General features: G+C 36.9%; 1 protein-coding gene across 2 annotated transcripts in view; it reads left to right on the top strand.

Moving 5' to 3' along the window:
- Positions 1-17,502, top strand: part of DENND1B (DENN domain containing 1B) — a 179,664-nt gene that overhangs the window by 157,436 nt on the left and 4,726 nt on the right. For both annotated transcript variants that reach the window (XM_067300776.1, XM_067300775.1), the window contains 3 exons: positions 11,917-11,993; positions 13,224-13,440; positions 14,632-15,848. In XM_067300776.1, coding sequence (XP_067156877.1) covers positions 11,917-11,993; positions 13,224-13,440; positions 14,632-15,186 — 849 coding nt within the window. In that variant the 3' untranslated portion in view covers positions 15,187-15,848. The remainder of the gene's footprint in view (positions 1-11,916; positions 11,994-13,223; positions 13,441-14,631; positions 15,849-17,502) is intronic.

Raw genomic sequence — 17,502 nt, 5'->3', positions numbered from 1 at the left:
CATAACAATATTGCGGGGGGGGGGAGGGGGGAAGGGTCGTCTTTACTATAGAAAGTGAATCTGCTTTTTACCCCAACAAATAGTAGTTTGTATGCGGGTCTGCTAATTAATACGGTTATTTCCTGTTTTGTTGATGAGGCTTTAATAAATGTCAAGGGTACAGCCATGAAGATCTCCCAATTAGGCTTTGCGTTTGTAAAACCCAACCCCTTTGCTTTTGTGTGAAGATGACAGTTCCAACTGCAGCCTCAGCCTAACAGGGCTCAAGGGAAAGGATACTTCTCCAGTTTTATTGAAAACAAGGCCAGTTTGGCCCAGTGAGAATACCAGCACTGGTCACAGTGCAGAGCCGTTTTTAACAATGAATATTTACTAAGCTTTATCACTGCTGTCATAGTGGTTTTATTATATTTTTTGCCAGACCTGCAACAGAATTTAAAAAAAAAAAAATAACAGTAAATCAAAACAAATTATAGCATGCAAAATAGCTGTCAAAACCTAATCGGAGGGTAAATAATTAAACATGTTATTGCAAACTGTAGTGAACAGCTTGCTCTCCTATAGTTTGTGTTTTGAAAGTCCTTCCTAAAGAAAGAAATATCCTGCTTGCACTCATACATGCATGTGTGCATGTGCGCGCACAGACACTTGCACACACACACAAAATATTAATCTTTGCCTAAAATGAATTGTTCTACCTCTGTAACGTGCATTTGAGCTTACTCTTGCTTAGCTTAGCTGTTCTAGGCTTTTTATATGTGTGTGAGCTTAACTATATTGCAAGTCAACATTAACAGATGGATTGCCCTAAGCAAGGGAAAACCACAACAACAAAATCTAGTGAAAGTGGAGGACTGAAGCTTTTTATTGTTAAGCCTTATTAAAACCTTGGCATGAGCACTGCTGTTAACTGTTTCATGCCTAGATCTGATATGTCTCTGATATGTTTTATCTCCTACATAGATTAGATACATACTGTATATAAGAAATTTCCAGCTAAAATTCTTAAAATAAAAACTCATGCAAGCATGAGATTGCTTCAATTGTTTGCAGTATCTTGCCAGCTATATTGCTGAGTTCTTTTAACTTTTGATGAGGTTTGCTAATACATCTGTTAAACTACTGAGTGCTCAGTTTTGCATAATCTATTTTAATTCCTTTTCATGATATACAGACAGGTGAAGCAGATTTCTGGGCAGACAAGGGCCTAAATGCAATGAAATCTCTACAAAATTGTTCAAAATAAATATATATTGAAAAAGAGAGCATCTTTATGAAGAGCGCAGATAGAATGTCAGGAAGGCCTATTTGAGGTTATTATATGATCTTTGTAATTTTTCTGTCAGGTCATGGGGTGACTTATTAAAAATGGAGCATTTCAGGATTTAAATAGTCCTAATGTTTTTAGTGACTAATAAAATATCCTTGCAGCTTTGCAGAGTACTGAGTAACAACAAGTCCATTTTATAATTAATAAGTTAGCAATGCATCTGTGTCTCTAAGGAAATGTGTGTAATATCTGTACCTTTAGGCATGCACTAACTTGCAGCCATAATGAAAACCGGGGCATTTGGATTTACCAGGACTCCGTGTGTTTCAGCACTACTTTAATGTTCATATATTGAAATAGCCAAATGAACTACATCCCATGACTGCAGAGTTTAAATTCTCTGTCTTAAAATGTTTTTAAAATGCTCGCTGTTAGAGAAGCACTTCTGCATAAAGGAAATAAAGGCCAAATTTGTCTAAACTTTTTTCTTAGTATTCCTAGAAGAGAATTACCACTTTTTTTTTTCCTTTTTAAAAGTATATTACAAATGTAGCTTTTATGGATTTATTGTCGTATCTCATAATAAAGAGAAAGCATGTAATTCAGCTTGCAGTAGGTATACTTGGCATCTGTTCAACAAAGATAACAAGTGTCAGGCAGGAAGATGTGTTCAGAATAACCTTACCTTCAGGAGTGCTCCATTTATCAATACCCCTACAGTGGCCAGTAGAATAAATGACATAATCATTAGCTACAAAGGGCTTCCAGTAACTGATTACCCTCCTAACCTGAAAAAGGTGATGAGAGTGGAGATTTTTTTCCCAGAAACATAAGAAGAGGAGAGAAGGTTGGAAAATGCTTGTGACCCTGCAATGTTGAATATGCATAATCTATATAAGGGAATGACTCCTCCAAAAAAAAAAAAAAAGAAAAAAAAAAAGCAGACATCCCCCCTCCCCCAAATAATTCCAGAAATATAAAAGCTCTGATTAAGGGCCTTTATTGTATTTGACTTCAGGTAATATGCTTGGTACCACATCCATGCCTAATGTCCACAGAAAACACTAGCTATACAGCTGGAGGTAGCTTTCACTCTCATTGACTGAAAATATTACAAATTTCAGATGTCACAAATAGTAACAATTAATAGTTTTTAATGTCAATTACATGTTTCATGTTCAGCTAAAGAAATGGAATTTACTAATTAACTGAAGCTTACTTCAAAACTATATTTTACAGAAAATGTTTGCTTAATGTGGTATAATTTGAAAATATTGTCGATATTGTTAGCTGCCTTTAATTTGGAGAAAAATCTTTTGTCTCAGTGTGTCAAGTAAGATCTCTTCATCCTGCAAAACAGTCATTTTTCCTTTTAATTAAAAATGAAAAATCTAGGCAGCAAAAATTCAAATTGTAGATTACGAGAGTGCCCTCTTGTGGCTCTAATACCTTTCCTGAATACTACGGGCATACACACACCCTTTGCCATGTGTGAAACGTTGATTCTTATGACAGAAGAGCTTTTAGAAATCAAGCAGTACTTCATTGCATCTTTTTTAACTAAAAGATTACCTGGATTTTATGTAACTTACTCATTTTAGATGCTTTGGTGTATCATGTGCGTTTTTATTTTCAAGAATACACACTATCAAGTAGAGCTGTAATTACCACATTGCTCAACCCTGCCCACCCCATGATATAGGTAGATATTGTCTCCAAACAGTGACAATGACTGATTTTTGTTCAGTCAGTGAACACATTTAAACAGAAAAGAAGCAGTATATCTTTGTAAAGCTTTTATCTTTTCTTTCAACATCTTTATCAGTGTTTTCTCTCTCTGCTCCTGATCTCTTCTCCATCGTTTTAAGCGAAGGGCTGTTGAAAGTCTCAGTGACAGAGTTCTGCTGTTCATTCTATACGTATATACCAATTTAAGCTGTGTAGCTGCCTGGCTTTCTCCAAGTTCTGCAGTAAGCATCACTCTCTCCACTAATTACCATGATTCAAAAATTTTCAAAAAGAGTGGAAAAATAGGGTAATGGTCAGGAAATTGCTCTAGATTTTTTTGCTGGCATTTCTTGGAACATTTGGCTTTTCAGGGCAAAATCACTTGCACATCTACTTCTGATTTATCGTATTGAGAGGCCTTTTAGATAAGTGAAAAAGGTGGCAGATGCCTGCTTCAGATATTATATAACCTATTTTAGTTCTGGAACTAACAAATAGAAAGGCAACCTTTCTGAGAACCTTTCTTGTAAAAACAAACAAGCCATACTGTTACATATACAAAGTTTTCTTTTTTCTAAAGGATGTGAAAGAGAAATGCTACTTCAAGAAGTACCTTCAAAACTGGAAGGAGCTTTCTGTCCTTGATTGTTAATTGAAATAACTGCATTAAGTTTCTCATCAAGGGAATTTATTGACATCTTAATGTTATGGCGTTACCCTCCGTTTTCATTTGCTGTGTACCCTCTGCCTTGTGTTGCTGAGGACCAACAAGTGGAACAATGTTGTGGCTGCTCCTAGCAGAAGTGAGGAGCTGGAAGAGCTGTCACTCGAGGAGTCGACCCGCCTTGCTTCCCTTCCATGTTGCTTTTGCCTCCTGGTCTAAAAGTTTGCAAAACACAACCTTATGTTTAAGCTCCAGCTCTGGTGCTGTCTGTTCACTAACCTTTTCTTTCTCTCTCTAACCCTGTACCAAAAAAAAAAAAAAAGAAGCAGCTCAATTAAAGAAGAATAAAGTTTGCCTGGGGACAAAAGGAGAGAGAAAGAGAAGAAACAAGGAAAAGTCTCTCCTACAGGGATCTCAGCATCTCCAAATGTGAAAGCCTAGATTCAACCCATCTAATTTTAGACACCTTATTGAAATGCTAAAGTTAGCAATAGTGTTACCGTAGGCTCTTTGAACAGAAAGTGGAGAGAGATAGGCATGACCAAAGCACAGTTCAGCCTACCTAAAACCCAGATTACATTCTGCTGGTGCCCATTTCCTGCTATTTGCGGTCTAGAGATCATAATTTAGACACCAAAGTTAAGTATCTGAAGTTAGTGAAGGGTATGCAAATCTCAGTGCCCTACATCCATGTTTCCCAGTGCCTTGTAAAGACAGACATTCTTCACCTGACCAGAAAACTACTGATGTCAACCGGGAAGGATTTCTCTTTGCTGACTAACTCTTCTGTTTGGGAGCCTTAAACAGAAATGTTCTTGGCGTCAATCTTTCCATTCCTAAGACACGATCTTTCTTGTTTGCAGTTGTGATTAGTGTCTTTGTTTGCATGCCCATCCACACAGAGCTTCCCTCAGACAGGCTGGTCCAGTGTCTGTTAGTTTGATGTACAACGTTCAGTGCCTCTCAGTTCTTATTTTATCTAGTTTTGTGATAGTGGGTGTTTTCCACTAAATCTTGAAGTCTCAACGTCTATGATGTCTGTGTTTAGGATCACGTCCCCATCATACATTTTACCCTCGGTCATTTGAGTTATTCACTCAACATGTTTGGGTTTTTTGAAAGTCTTTCCTTTGAAAAGAGTCATATGCAATCTACACACAGTACTTCTAGCTGTGATATTAGCATGTGATAGTTCTGCTGATGTAAGGATCTGATTTACATTTTAACTGAAAGATTGGTTTAACCAGTAATCTCTGTTTTACCTGCTTAGCAGTTATATTAATAGATGATATATTCCAGTCAGATCAACTGGGTTTATGACTGTTCTGAATCACTGAAGTGGCACACTATGCCCAAATTATGTCCTAGCCTCTTGGTTTTCATGACACCTCAAAACCATACTGGCTTTTCTGCCTTTCAGATGCCTTTGTGCATATACCACGTTGATTAGTTTTTCTTTTCTATCACCTCTTCCCATTATCTTCTTATTCCTTTCTCCACTGTGACCCCCTCAGCCCTTTGTTCCATGACTTCCCTTCACTCTAATCATTGGATAAACCTAGGGCAGTAATGACCGTCAAAAAGGAAAAATAAGTGGTATTTTTCATTGTTTTCATTTTTGTAACTGGAAATTCTGCCAGGTGAGTCTGATTCGTAGAATTGTCCACACACACACACACACACACAGTAAGTTGCTTACAAAATAGCTGCTATTCTCATTGTTTCAGATAGCACTGAAAATCTCAGGAGTCCTATTTTAAAAGCCTGACACTTCTGCTTGTTCCCAATAAAAGTAAAGTCAGGTAGCCTTCAGATGGTGCACTCTGATGCTGCGAGGATGACATGTGGCATGGTGCCACGGTGTGTGTCAGCTGAAAATGAACATTTTTACTAAGAATAGCCTGTGGTCTCTGTGCGATTGGGAAGAATGAGAGAAATTCGGCTATTTTGAGAGGATACCTAACTGTTGGCAGCATGTGGCCTCAGTCTGATTCAGGTGATAGGAGATGGTGTCGACTTTCTGAAAAAGTGTTTTGTGTATTTCTCCAGAGAATATGAAACTTTACCTGCTATTTTGAAGAAAACAACAACTATTATTTGTGAGCAAAAACATGGTTAATCCTTAAAAAATAAAAACAGTATTACAAAATCCTCAAATACCATCTGTGTTAAGGAGTACAGCATATATAAAATCTCGGAAGCTTAGATAGATTTTGTTAATTTTTCACCAAAATAATTCCAAACATAAATAATTATAATGTGCTCTCCATGCCTGAGTCTCTTAACAGATCTATCATCATTAATATAATAAATCTTACCTCAACACTGAAACTAATGTTTCCATTGACTTTACAGAAGTCAAACAGTGAAGATCTCTATTATAGTACAGGTTACTTGCCATTTCAGAGAACTATCCCCATACTCTGCTCTATATGTTTCTGATTGACTATGTCTTTGAACAGATTTGGGGGGATTTTCTGTTCTTGCAGGTTCTTCAGTGTCACAGAAAAGGATTTCTTTTTGCCATTGGGAACCTGCTTTCTGTGTGGGTCTCTGTTTCCCTATCGTTTTAGTTAACAGGATCTCAGAATCACTGACACTTTTGTCTCATGGCGGAAAGTCGCGGATGTTTCCAGCAGCTTTGTGTTTTTTCAAATGCATCAGCTGTACCTCTGAACCGGTTAAAGAAGGGAAGGCTTCTGTCCTAGGAAGGATAAATTTTTAGCTTATATCAATAGTTTTTGAAGTTACCATGAGTGCCATGTTATAAAAACAAACTTACAGAAATATTGCACCTCGCTGAATTTGTATCCAGAGCAGCTTTTCAGATACCAAAACACTCTTTGTGAGGCGTTGTTACTTTATGTTACTTTCTGTGAGTAAAAGCACCCAATTAAATTTTTAAAGGGACTACTTTCTATGGAAATTCACCCAGAATTACTCTTGCATCTATCCTTATTTGGTCTCCGTATAGCTAATTGGTATTCCAAGCAATACTTTTAATTAAGCTTGTGGTTGTTTGTATGACATTCCAGAAAAAGAGAGGCATTGAAGAGGAGAAAGTTTATTAACTGTAATTCTGTTTTATCTCTATTTTAATTTAATTTTATTTTTATTTATCTCTATTTATATCTCTCTTCCCACATCAGTCTCGCCTCTTGTGGAGTGTAATGTGAAGTACTTTTCCTGTGATCTCATTATCCATTGCTTTAGTTCACAGTCTTTAACTGAAAAGGAAGCAATGGGTTGTGTTTAACTAGTAAGTTTGATTGAGAGATCTTTTGCCTCCCTGCTGGAGGTGAAGCCATAATTATGTCTGTGACTGCTGCTGTAGGGGAGGATAGGTAAAATAAAATCCTAAAGCATAAATAATAGTGGGATTTTCTTTATTTTGCTTTCTCTTACTGAATGAATAATCTTTAAATGTTAAGAAAAAGGAAACAGTAATTCATAGATTTAAACCATACTAGATACTTTTCCTTTATTAAAACTCTATATGTGTTGATGTATTGAGTACCTGGTAAATCTGAAATTATATATGTGCTGCCATTTATCAAAAGATTATTTGTTTCTCGCTTCAAGGACAATTAATGGCAGCAGCCTTATTAAACTTCCTGCCTTAGTACTGATCAATAAGCACTCATTCCAGAAAGTTATGCCTCTGAAAGGTCTAGTATTAAATAAAAAGCAGACATTTCAAAGATTGACTTTCATGCCCAATCAAGAATGGAACTCTCTTGCATTTAAATCCTTTAGCATTCATGTGTTTCGTCTACTTTTTTGAGATTTTTATGCCAGGGTAGTTCATTTATTAGGCTACCAACAAGCAGAAGAGAACTGTTAACTATTCTTGTTTCATTTGGTTCTACCCATATCTCTACTGTTGTCATCTGCTTTTGCTGGTGAATGAGATTTTGAAGCAGGGTAGGAAACAAAGACAACAGATATGATTAGTCAGTTGCCACAATTTTATTATTAAAATAACGCATTCAGAACTAAAGGCAGTTTGCCTGCCACCAGTGGAAAAGGGGAGATGCAACAGCAACCAAATTGCTCTTTTGAGCTTATCAGTTGCAGTTGTATGGTACCTCCAGAAGTGATGAATGACGGTTCCGGGGCGTGATGGTACCTGGAGGAACCGGGGTGCCAAAGGCTTCCCCCTGCTGGTCCTGCCGTCCCTCCTCGGCATGTCCCGTGCAGGCGTGGGGGGTCAGCAGCACGGCTGGTGCAGAGCGCGGGCTTGTCACGGGCTGTCACCTTCTGTGTATTCGGAGCAAGTTGAGAGAGGGGCTCTTCTGGTGGGGGTGCCTTTGCACTAAGGAAGATGAGAAAAACATGAAATGCCTGAAGTTGGCTCTGTGTTTATGTTTAGGTAAAGTAGGTATATGAAATACTAGAATTTTTTTATGTAAGCAGAACTAGTTGGAAGAAACAAAACAACTGAGTAGTTTTAAGAAGTTTGTTGCTTTATTTTATAGAAACAAGCATGACAGCAGTCTATTAAGACTTTATAAAGTTCTGGTGCAGCAAGAAAGGAGTGTTACAATATCTTTTCTTGGGGTAATAAACTTAAATGGTCTGGTTGTTATTAGAATGCTGATCAGGAAGGAAACAGAAGTCTGTCCTGTCCTTTTTTCATAAAATGGTATAAAAAAAGGTTGCACACTTCAAAATGCAAAAAAGACAGAAATTAAAAGCTTAAATAACTGCAAACAGCAGGGTACGTCAGTAATGGAAGGACTTCTTAAATGACTTTGACAGCATTTGCAGGTGCACATACTATGTCACTTCGCCTAGTGGAGCATTGAAAAAGATTTATGGTTCTCCTTTTGGAATTTATTAAGAGTTTCGTTCTTTCTTTGTCTTTTTTTGCAAAGCAGTCTGGACATACCTCTCCCTTGCAGTTATTTTTATTACAGCTCCTAGAGGAAAGTCATCTATTCAAAAACATGTGTTGCTTGTTGTCTCAGTGGCTAGCTCACAGAGCTGTAAACTCTAGAGAACATCATTATTTACAGCCAGATATTTTCCTTTCCTTCCCCTTTCCCTTTTTTTCTTCATATGTAAATCCTATTTTATTTAGTTTAGTTCTTGAAAATCTCCCTTTAAGATTTTTTACCCCTAAACATTTAAATCGGTAACAAAAGTTACTTTTTCAAAGAGAGAGTCTGACCATCAGGGACTAGAGGATATGGGTTTTTGTTGTTTATAGGCATATGTTCAGTTACGCTCCTTTATATGATGTTATTCCTGTTTTCACTAATGCACTTACATAACACTGTCAGTAGATGCTCAGAGGAGCAAAGATACGGGTAACTGTTATGCCTGTGGTGTTTGCCAATTCTAATCAGTTTTATTCGGTTTCTATTTCTCAAAGATGCAACCTTTCTTTTTTAACTTGACATCTATGCTCTTTGAAACCTCATTTATTATTTTGACAAACCAGTGAGTGTTATCTTGTGGGATTTTACTCTGCTGACAGAATTAATACATCTGCAGATAAACAACTGTCTGTAGTTTTGTTTTTGTTCTTCTGAAATCTCTCAACTTTTAAAGAAACTTCCCTCCCTCAAAATCTTGTCATCCTATCAGTAGAACTATTTGTGGTGGCAACACCTAAGTCAAATGGAAATTCTAAGCAAATGAAGCAGAGGCACAGGGTTTTGCTGTCCAAGAGTCAGTTCCAGGATTAGGGCTTTAATTTAAATGAATGCCATGTGCATCATGTGTCAGTCAGAATTTCCTTGAGGAGGTAGTGAATTCTCGGTGTTTTAGAAATAAAATATTTTAATTGCCTCAGTGAAGATAAATACTTAAAACAGCAACTTTTAAACTGAAAACAGTGACTGTCATTGTGGCAATAATTGGTAATTAAGATAACTGACTAGCAATATCAATTAAATCAGAGTGGTTTACCTTCCCTTTAGTTGCATGCTGTGATGTGATTGATTACCGTAATGATGGGAATGATTCAAAGAACTCTCAAAACTGGGAGGAAGTCTGAATTTACAGAACAAATTTAACAGAAGGCAGCCAATGAAAGGAATAGCTAAAATGCTTTTACTCAGCATGGTGTGAACTGAGAATCAGATGATTACCTTGGTGTTAGAGATGCAACCACCGCCATGGCCAATGAGCCAGCTTTTAGTACTTTAATTTCTTCTTGCCAGTTTATGTAATATTTAATATGTCTGGATTGCATTCATTAGGTGTCTTCTGATAATTGGGTCAGTATCTTTGAGATCAGTCTGTTTAATGTTGTTAATGTTGTTTTCTGTTCTTATAATGTTATGGTTTTATGTTTTTTAGTGTTACGTTCATCTGGGATTTTAGTGCTGCATTTTTGATGCTTGATTCCATTAGACATTTCTAAATGTTTTATTAATGGTATTGCTTCTCTGCAATAAAATAATCATAGTCCAGCCATTTCTGTTCAAAGGTTGAAAGTTACTCTTTTTTGCTTGGTAGTAACTAATTATAAAATGGTAGTAAATAATTGTAAAATACTACTTTATTACATGTCAAATAAGTCATATCTTATGATGACTTATTTATTCAAAATTGTTTTACTTGATTTAACTGGAATATTCCTTAAGCATTCCCATTTTTATATTCACTGAACAGTACTTCTTAAATTGGTCCCATCTCCGTGATATTACATCTGAATTCTGTTTTTGCAGTTTGAGCTAAGGAAAAGTCAATGGAGAGCATGTTCTAAAACATGTTTATCTCTAAAATACATTATAAATATCAACAATCCATTTGTCTTTGATTCTCTGTGTTTTGTGTTCCATCATTTTTCTTTTGTTTCAGTGTGAATCTTAGTTTGTGTTCTTTCCTAGTTTTCAATACTATACTAATTCTCTTGTTTTTATCAGCTGTTACTTGCTTTTAGACATTAAGAGCCACATGTTTTCACCTGGTGATAAAGCAGTGCACAAAGAACTATAGAAAAAGTGTTATCAAAACTTGCTGTGTTAATTAAAACCTCTCTTGTTGAACAAGAAAAAATGTGTCAGTCTATAAAGAGTGTACATTGAGATGTTCCTGACAATAATGGGGAAAAAAAATTACAGATAGTGTCCGAGTACATGTAGAACACTGACAACATCTGTAATAGGTGACATATTGAAATCCTTATAATAGAAGATTTCGAAGCTCCTTGTGGTCTGAGATTAAGGCCATATTTCCTCACCATCAGGGCCGTGCTGTAGGCTTAGGCATTTGGTGAACTGCATAATGAAATATGGGCAGTAGCACTTCTTTATACTAGCGTATGATTTTCTTTAACTAACACTGTTTTTTCTTTGCACAAATTCCATCCATATGTCTTTAAATTGTGGCCAGTTTTCCAAGGTTCAAAATCTCTTCTGTGGATTGATTGCCTGCATAGTTAATTTTTGTGTTTTAAACACAGAACAAGTATTAGAGATGCACAAAATTTGAGGCAGTCTTTCTTTTGTGAAGTACAAGTAACTAAAATGTCTGACTTGAATATTCTGCTTGAGATAGAGACCTTTTTTCAAGTACAGTAAAAATCCTCAGCCTGGTTCTGAGTGCTAAATAAGAGTGTGATAAAACAGGCTAGCAAGTACTCAGTATGGTAGCGTGTGAATTTACAGCATACCAACTACTCTACACTAGCTCCCCATGGGATGCTATGAGCGTACACAAGCTGTGAGGTAACTGTAGATTTACAGTAAATTATGCTGCACAAAGGCATTCTTAGTGCACAGTTTTCGAGCTGGCACACTATTTACTCTCCACTTCTGTTTAACACCTTTGCATAAATATAGCTATGTAAAGCGACTCCTGACTTGTTCTGTATTTGCTCCTCCAAAAATCCATTTTTCTTCACGCTGAGTAGACCACATTGACTTCAGAACTTGGAAAATATTTCAGAATATAGTAAGCCACAGTACTTTGTCTAATGTACTTGCGATTGTAAGAAAGAGTAGCTAGTAGACTTGATTGATGCTTTACCTCCAATGGCCATGCTTTTGCTTGTGCTAATCAAGGCTTTGCGTAAATAATAAGGCACTTTATAGGCCACTAAGAAAAATAGTTTTGCTCTTTTATTGGCAGTGCTTGAGGACTTCAGGTCCTCTTATAAAAATCTTTAAAAGACTTGATCAGTATGTAGTAGTCCTCATCAAGTGCTCAGAAATTTTAAGTGAATAAAGGGTCAGCTAGTGAATAATGATGAAATAGTAAAAATAAACAAAAATTACAATGTTGGTTTTCTATCCTGCAGACACGTTTCAACCAGCATCTCAGTAACCATGATTTTGCATTGGATGAAGATGATGATGAAATGGACAGAACAAGCAAGTAAGAAATCTCTCTAAATATACGTGTATGTGTGAGAGAGAGGGTATCTAGTATTATTCAGCAAAGTGGAGTTCATGTGACACACTCTTCTCTTGTCCAGGCTGCTAGTTTGATTCTTGATCTAGGAGTTGTTAAGTAGTCTAGGATTAAATCTCTTTTTAAAAGAGGGAAAGATTATTATTTAATTATTATTTATTTTCAGTATTTATAGTGTATAGGAGAGCTTGACATGATCCTCAATCTTCACAGACTCGGGATAAAAAGAAAGACTACATACACAAAGAAGCAGTGAAGTAATATTCATCAGTATTGTGGGCAGTCACTTCAGCACATCCATTCTTAAAGTCTTCTGTGGTGGTTATGGCAATGGAAAGTTTTCTGAAGGGTTTGAAAGAGAACAGTGGCCTTCTGAGTTCTATATCAAGGTCTTTCTGTGTGTGAATTAAAGGAAAATCTTAAGAAGTTGAGGCTGCCAGTGTTCCCTGATTGAAGACAGGAGATGATATTTGATGATGAATAAATGACTATAAGCAGTGAAGGACCTTTAAAGCCAAGACAAGCAGCTTAAGAGTGATGCAGCAGAGAAAATGGAACTAGTGAAGAATTCAAAGAGAAAAAGGAGATATCAAAACTGTGAGCTGTGGAAACAGCCTTTGTAGTAGTATTCTGAACAGGCGTAAGTAGGGAAGGACTGCAGTGGTGGGGGTCAGAGGTAAGGATATTGCAATGAATGAAACAGAAAATGGCAAGAGGCAAAAACACTTATCCTCCTTGCAGATAGGAAATGCTGGGGTAAATCAGATCATGTGACAGAGGAAGAGTCACAGTATGTGTGTCTTGCTGCTAGAATAAAATATGTGGCCAGATCAGCTGGAGAGGTGTACAACATTGACCTAGAAATTAGGTGTAGACAAGGAAAAAGAGGAACCAAATTTGCAATATTGGACATTTTGGTGGGGAAATTTGGAAAATCCTATTAAGAGTGACTGGAAATAACAATTATAGCGATTGGGGGAGAGCCAAGAGACAGGAAAACCAACTAATGGTAACTGCATCTGCCTAGGTATTGTACATCTACCTTTAGGTAAAATTATTGAGTAAAAGGGAAGAGCTGGGTAAAGTCATGTTTGTTTTCAAAAGTCTTGGAGTGAATTCTCCTATTTACTTTCGGAAGTGGCTGTAATAAAATGTTCTTATGTTCCTAGCTGATGGAAAAGTTTTTGTTTTCAGGTTATCATCAGAAGACAGTGAGGAAGCTTCTGCTTACTTTTATGACAGTGATGATTCTGGTGAAACTGGAGTAACTTCTCAGCACCAAGGAGAAATGGACTTGCTCGGGGAAATTTTGGACACGCTGAGCACACATAGTTCAGATCAAGGAAAGCTCTCAGGAGCAAAGAGCCTGGATTTCTTTAGATCAATGGATGATATTGATTACAAGACCACGGTTAGTCTTCTGCTTTCATTTGATAAACAACCCCAGTCCATTTGTAGTGGAATCCTCTACTTGTGGAAACTGAACATGTGGCCCAGGCACTGCAGAATATTCTGTAGAATTGTTAGCATGCCTTCTTTCTGCTACAAAACATAGCGCGCACATGCCAACAGCTGCATGATGGATTTTCACCAGCCAAGAGATTGGTTATGCCTTTTTCCAGCTTACCAAGTCATCTTGGAACAACGTTTTTTCCTTATAAGCTGTAACCACATTTAGAGCTGTAATTTAATAATTTAAGATTTTAGTCTTTGTTATACACTTGAGAAGCTCTTTGTTTCCCTTTTCACCTTGCATTGTTAAACTAGGCATACTGATATGGTGACGTTTCCAACTTCATTAAGCTATGGGATCTATGGGATAATTGCAATTGAAACACTGTTGGAATAATATTCCAAAGCTATCCTGCAAGTGGCCTTGCTAAGAGGGCTCCTTGATCCTTCCTTAGGTAGCATTGCACAGGACCCATAATATAAGCAGATTACTTTGTGGGCCAGAGCTCTTGTCTGCAGCTTTAAAACCCTCACCAAATTATTGCTGTGATGTTAACCAGAAAATGTTAGTGTTTTTGAGTTCCAGCTCAAGTCAGCTGTTCCATATTTGCTTTTGTTGAAGGAGTTCCTATAGTAGAAGGTTTGTCACTAGAACAGCAAATTCTGATGCTAACGTTTAAAATACTTACAAAATTTTGATACGAGGAGTGTCACACAGGGGTCACATTAATAAAATGCCAATTTTTGTTTGTTTGGCTAAAAGATTTAATGTTGAAAGTTGGTATAATCAAAGACGAAATACCATCTGGTATTACTTTTAGTCAAGTTCCTTCTCATTTTATGATACAAACCCCCAAACTGTATTTGTTTGCTCTCAAAGCTGCTTGGCCAAAGACAGAACAGATGGGGAGACATAGTTCCTTTATTTGTCCAAAAGATGATCCTTAGGATAAAAGACAAAGTGTTGTGGAAAGGAAGTATCAAAGAGCTTGTTCTTATGTTGTTTCTGGGATTGCTGTTTTGTAGCAATGAACCCTAAAAGGGATCTATGATTTATGAACCAAAGATCTGTTACAGCATTTGTTTCCAAAATGCTAGTGCAGAGATGCTTACTGTGACTTAAACTGTAAACGCATGCTTTTTGTTTCAGAACAAGTCAAATGCACCTAGTGAGAGCAACCTTACCCTGCTCTGCAGCAGTAATGACCAGGCAGACTGGAATCTCGGTCAGGATGACAGTGTCCTCCATGGGAAACAGCTTCCTCCATCACCAAGGAAGCAAGTTTCTTCTAGTGGCCATAGAGAATCTCTCTCAAAGATGGAGGAAGAAAGTAGTGACCAAACCTTTATTACTGACAAGATAAACATCCCTCACGGTTGTATAACATCCCCATCTCCAGTACGATCAAGTGCCCAGTTTGCTTCTCTAGAAGGTTTCCAAGCAGGGTACTCTTCCTGTAAGTATGCAAAGCAGAATGCAACACTAAGCAATACCTTAGAAGATCAGCTCCCAGCAAGTCTTGCTCAACATCCATCCATTCTGGTCCCTTGGGAAAAAGATGGGAAAGAAGGAAATGAAACTTCAGAAGAGGGTGGGCTTCTTCAAGAAGTGGTGTCATTATGTAAACTGACTTCTGCTTTTCACTATGGTTTAAATATTTCAAAAGATAATTTATCCAGCAGTAGCAGTGGAAATAAAACATAAGAAAACTATGAGAAGAGAAACTTGACTCCCATCTGAAGTTGAAGGGAGACTACTCAGGACTCCATATAACTCCATAAACATGAAAACCAAAAGATGAAAAAGGAATAAGAGATCTTCAATTATAAGAGTAATTCTCTTCAGTTGAGTATGCATTTTCTGCCATTGAGACATCAGCTTCTGTGTTTACCCACTTCATTTGTTAGCTGTAGTTAGGTCCGCCAGATGGAACTAAATATACGAATGCACTCTTAAATCAGGTACTAGTTAGTCTGTGTGTTAAAAATACAGCAGTGTATGGTGCTTACTAGCATTTACTTCCTCTGAGCAGCAGGAAAAGTATCATCTAAAAGATAACCAGGTTCTTGAAGGTACTGTATTAATCCTATTAAGCATGAATTGAACCGAACAATCTAGATTTGTCTGAAGTGTACAAATGTTAATATTTGTAATGAGTAATTGCCTTAATCTTTTGAGAAAAGGTTTAATTATCTTAGAGGATGAATGCAAATGTGCAAAACAGCAATAATGATTTTCCATAGCAAGAACTTGTTTCAGCAAAGGGAAAAAAAGGATGCTTTTTTAGATTAAAGAATTGCTTGTGAATATACCTTGGAATTTACTGCAAACTGAAACTGTGGCCCTGTCTTCCAGACTTCGGAAAGGTAGTGCATGCTTTTCTCTTCTGTAAAGTACATGAAGTGCTGAATTATAATGTGAAGTTTGTTAACTTCTGTTTACAACTAAGACACTTTAAAGAACATACTATCCAGTTTCCCTAGGTAGACTCTTTCATCTAAAAATTTTCAGAAAGGAAAATGTAAGTGGAATTGATAGATTTTTTTTTTCTACTTTTTATTTTCTACAGTTTAATAACAGTGTTTGAAAACTGATTTGTGCCTCTTCTGAACAGTATTCTTTTGATTTTTAGTAGCAAACTTTTTAAAGGTAGGTTGAATTACTATAACTTAGGAGTCATATTTAGTTAAATTATTAAAAAGTCATGACTGAAAATTACTTGTAACACTAGAAAACCAAAAGAGTGAGTTCAGCTTGAGGCTGCATATATCCAACTCTCATTTTAGCCAAGTTGAGCATTCAAAAATCTCTTTCCAAATTCAGTGAAGGAAATTGCATGGACTTGATGTAGATTGTATTTAGAATGAGCATTTATCTCCTTCAGGCAGCATTCCTGAAGAATACTTAGAGTCTAAAAACATAGTTTCCTGCTGCAGTAAGAAACACCTCTTTCCTTTTCTTATTTTTCCCCCTTTTCATTCTCCTCCACTCCACCTTTCCATACATTCCTTCCTTCAAAATAGCTCAGGTTAGGAAAGGTGTGAAGCAAGCTTTGCTAGAGTATGCTTGTCAACTTTGAAGGATATTTGTGATGCAGCTGGCAAAAGTAACACAAGGATATAAAAAGAACTGTGCCTGAGAAGAATGCTCTCCTACTCTTCTTAACTGATGCCAGAAACCGTTTTTCTTTCTTTCCCTTTTTTGCTCTGAATGGTTAGTCTTATCCTCAGTGCAGGCCTGAGTGAGCAAGGTAGTGAGGTCAGGAGTTAGAGCAGATTGTGCTTGAATATCTAGATACTAGTTTGTAGAGAAGTTTAATATCAGTTGCCACATTTGGATTTATGAACAAATTTTCCTTTTAGCTAAGACAGTTTCAAAGGTTTTTCTTTGGCTGCTTTATTACAAGGCTGTTGATGCAAGTGAATGGATCCATCTCTCTACAGAGGTGATATCTGATGGTCTACCAAAGACGTTCACTATGCAGTGGTGTAGGACCTTGGGTTTGTAAAGGCAAAAGTTTCAGCTATGTGTTCCAAAATGTGGTCTGTCTGGGGAGAAGAGGGAAGGGCCAGTGCTTATCATTGATGAGGATGGGCCTCCAGAATAAGTGCAAGAAAGGACTAATGTTGTAAAAGTGCAAATCTTACAGAAATGTCTGTGTCTGGTGAGAGACTGAACATTCCTGAGGACTTCTGCAGTCTGTGTTGTTGCAGAATCTCAGTATTCCTAAGTTAGAAGTTTTATGTCTAAAGGTCTGTACTCCAAAGAGCTATCTGTTTGTCTGTCTTATGATTTCCTGTCGTACATATCAACACAGTATGTAAGCTGGAATTTTTATTATCATAAAAATGTTAGTTGGCAAACTATTTTGCTCTATTAAAATAAAAAAATACCATAAAATTATTTAAAATCTTAGCTGTGACCTTATCGAGTGGGTCAGACAGGGTAGTTAGGGTGCTATTAAGATGAGAAAGTCCCAGGGCAACCTCAAGGATGCTTTTTGAAAGGTGATATTAATGA

This window comes from Apteryx mantelli, chromosome 8, assembly GCF_036417845.1.
Source record: "Apteryx mantelli isolate bAptMan1 chromosome 8, bAptMan1.hap1, whole genome shotgun sequence".
Taxonomy (NCBI): domain Eukaryota; kingdom Metazoa; phylum Chordata; class Aves; order Apterygiformes; family Apterygidae; genus Apteryx; species Apteryx mantelli.
This window is presented reverse-complemented; position numbering and strand designations above follow the sequence as displayed.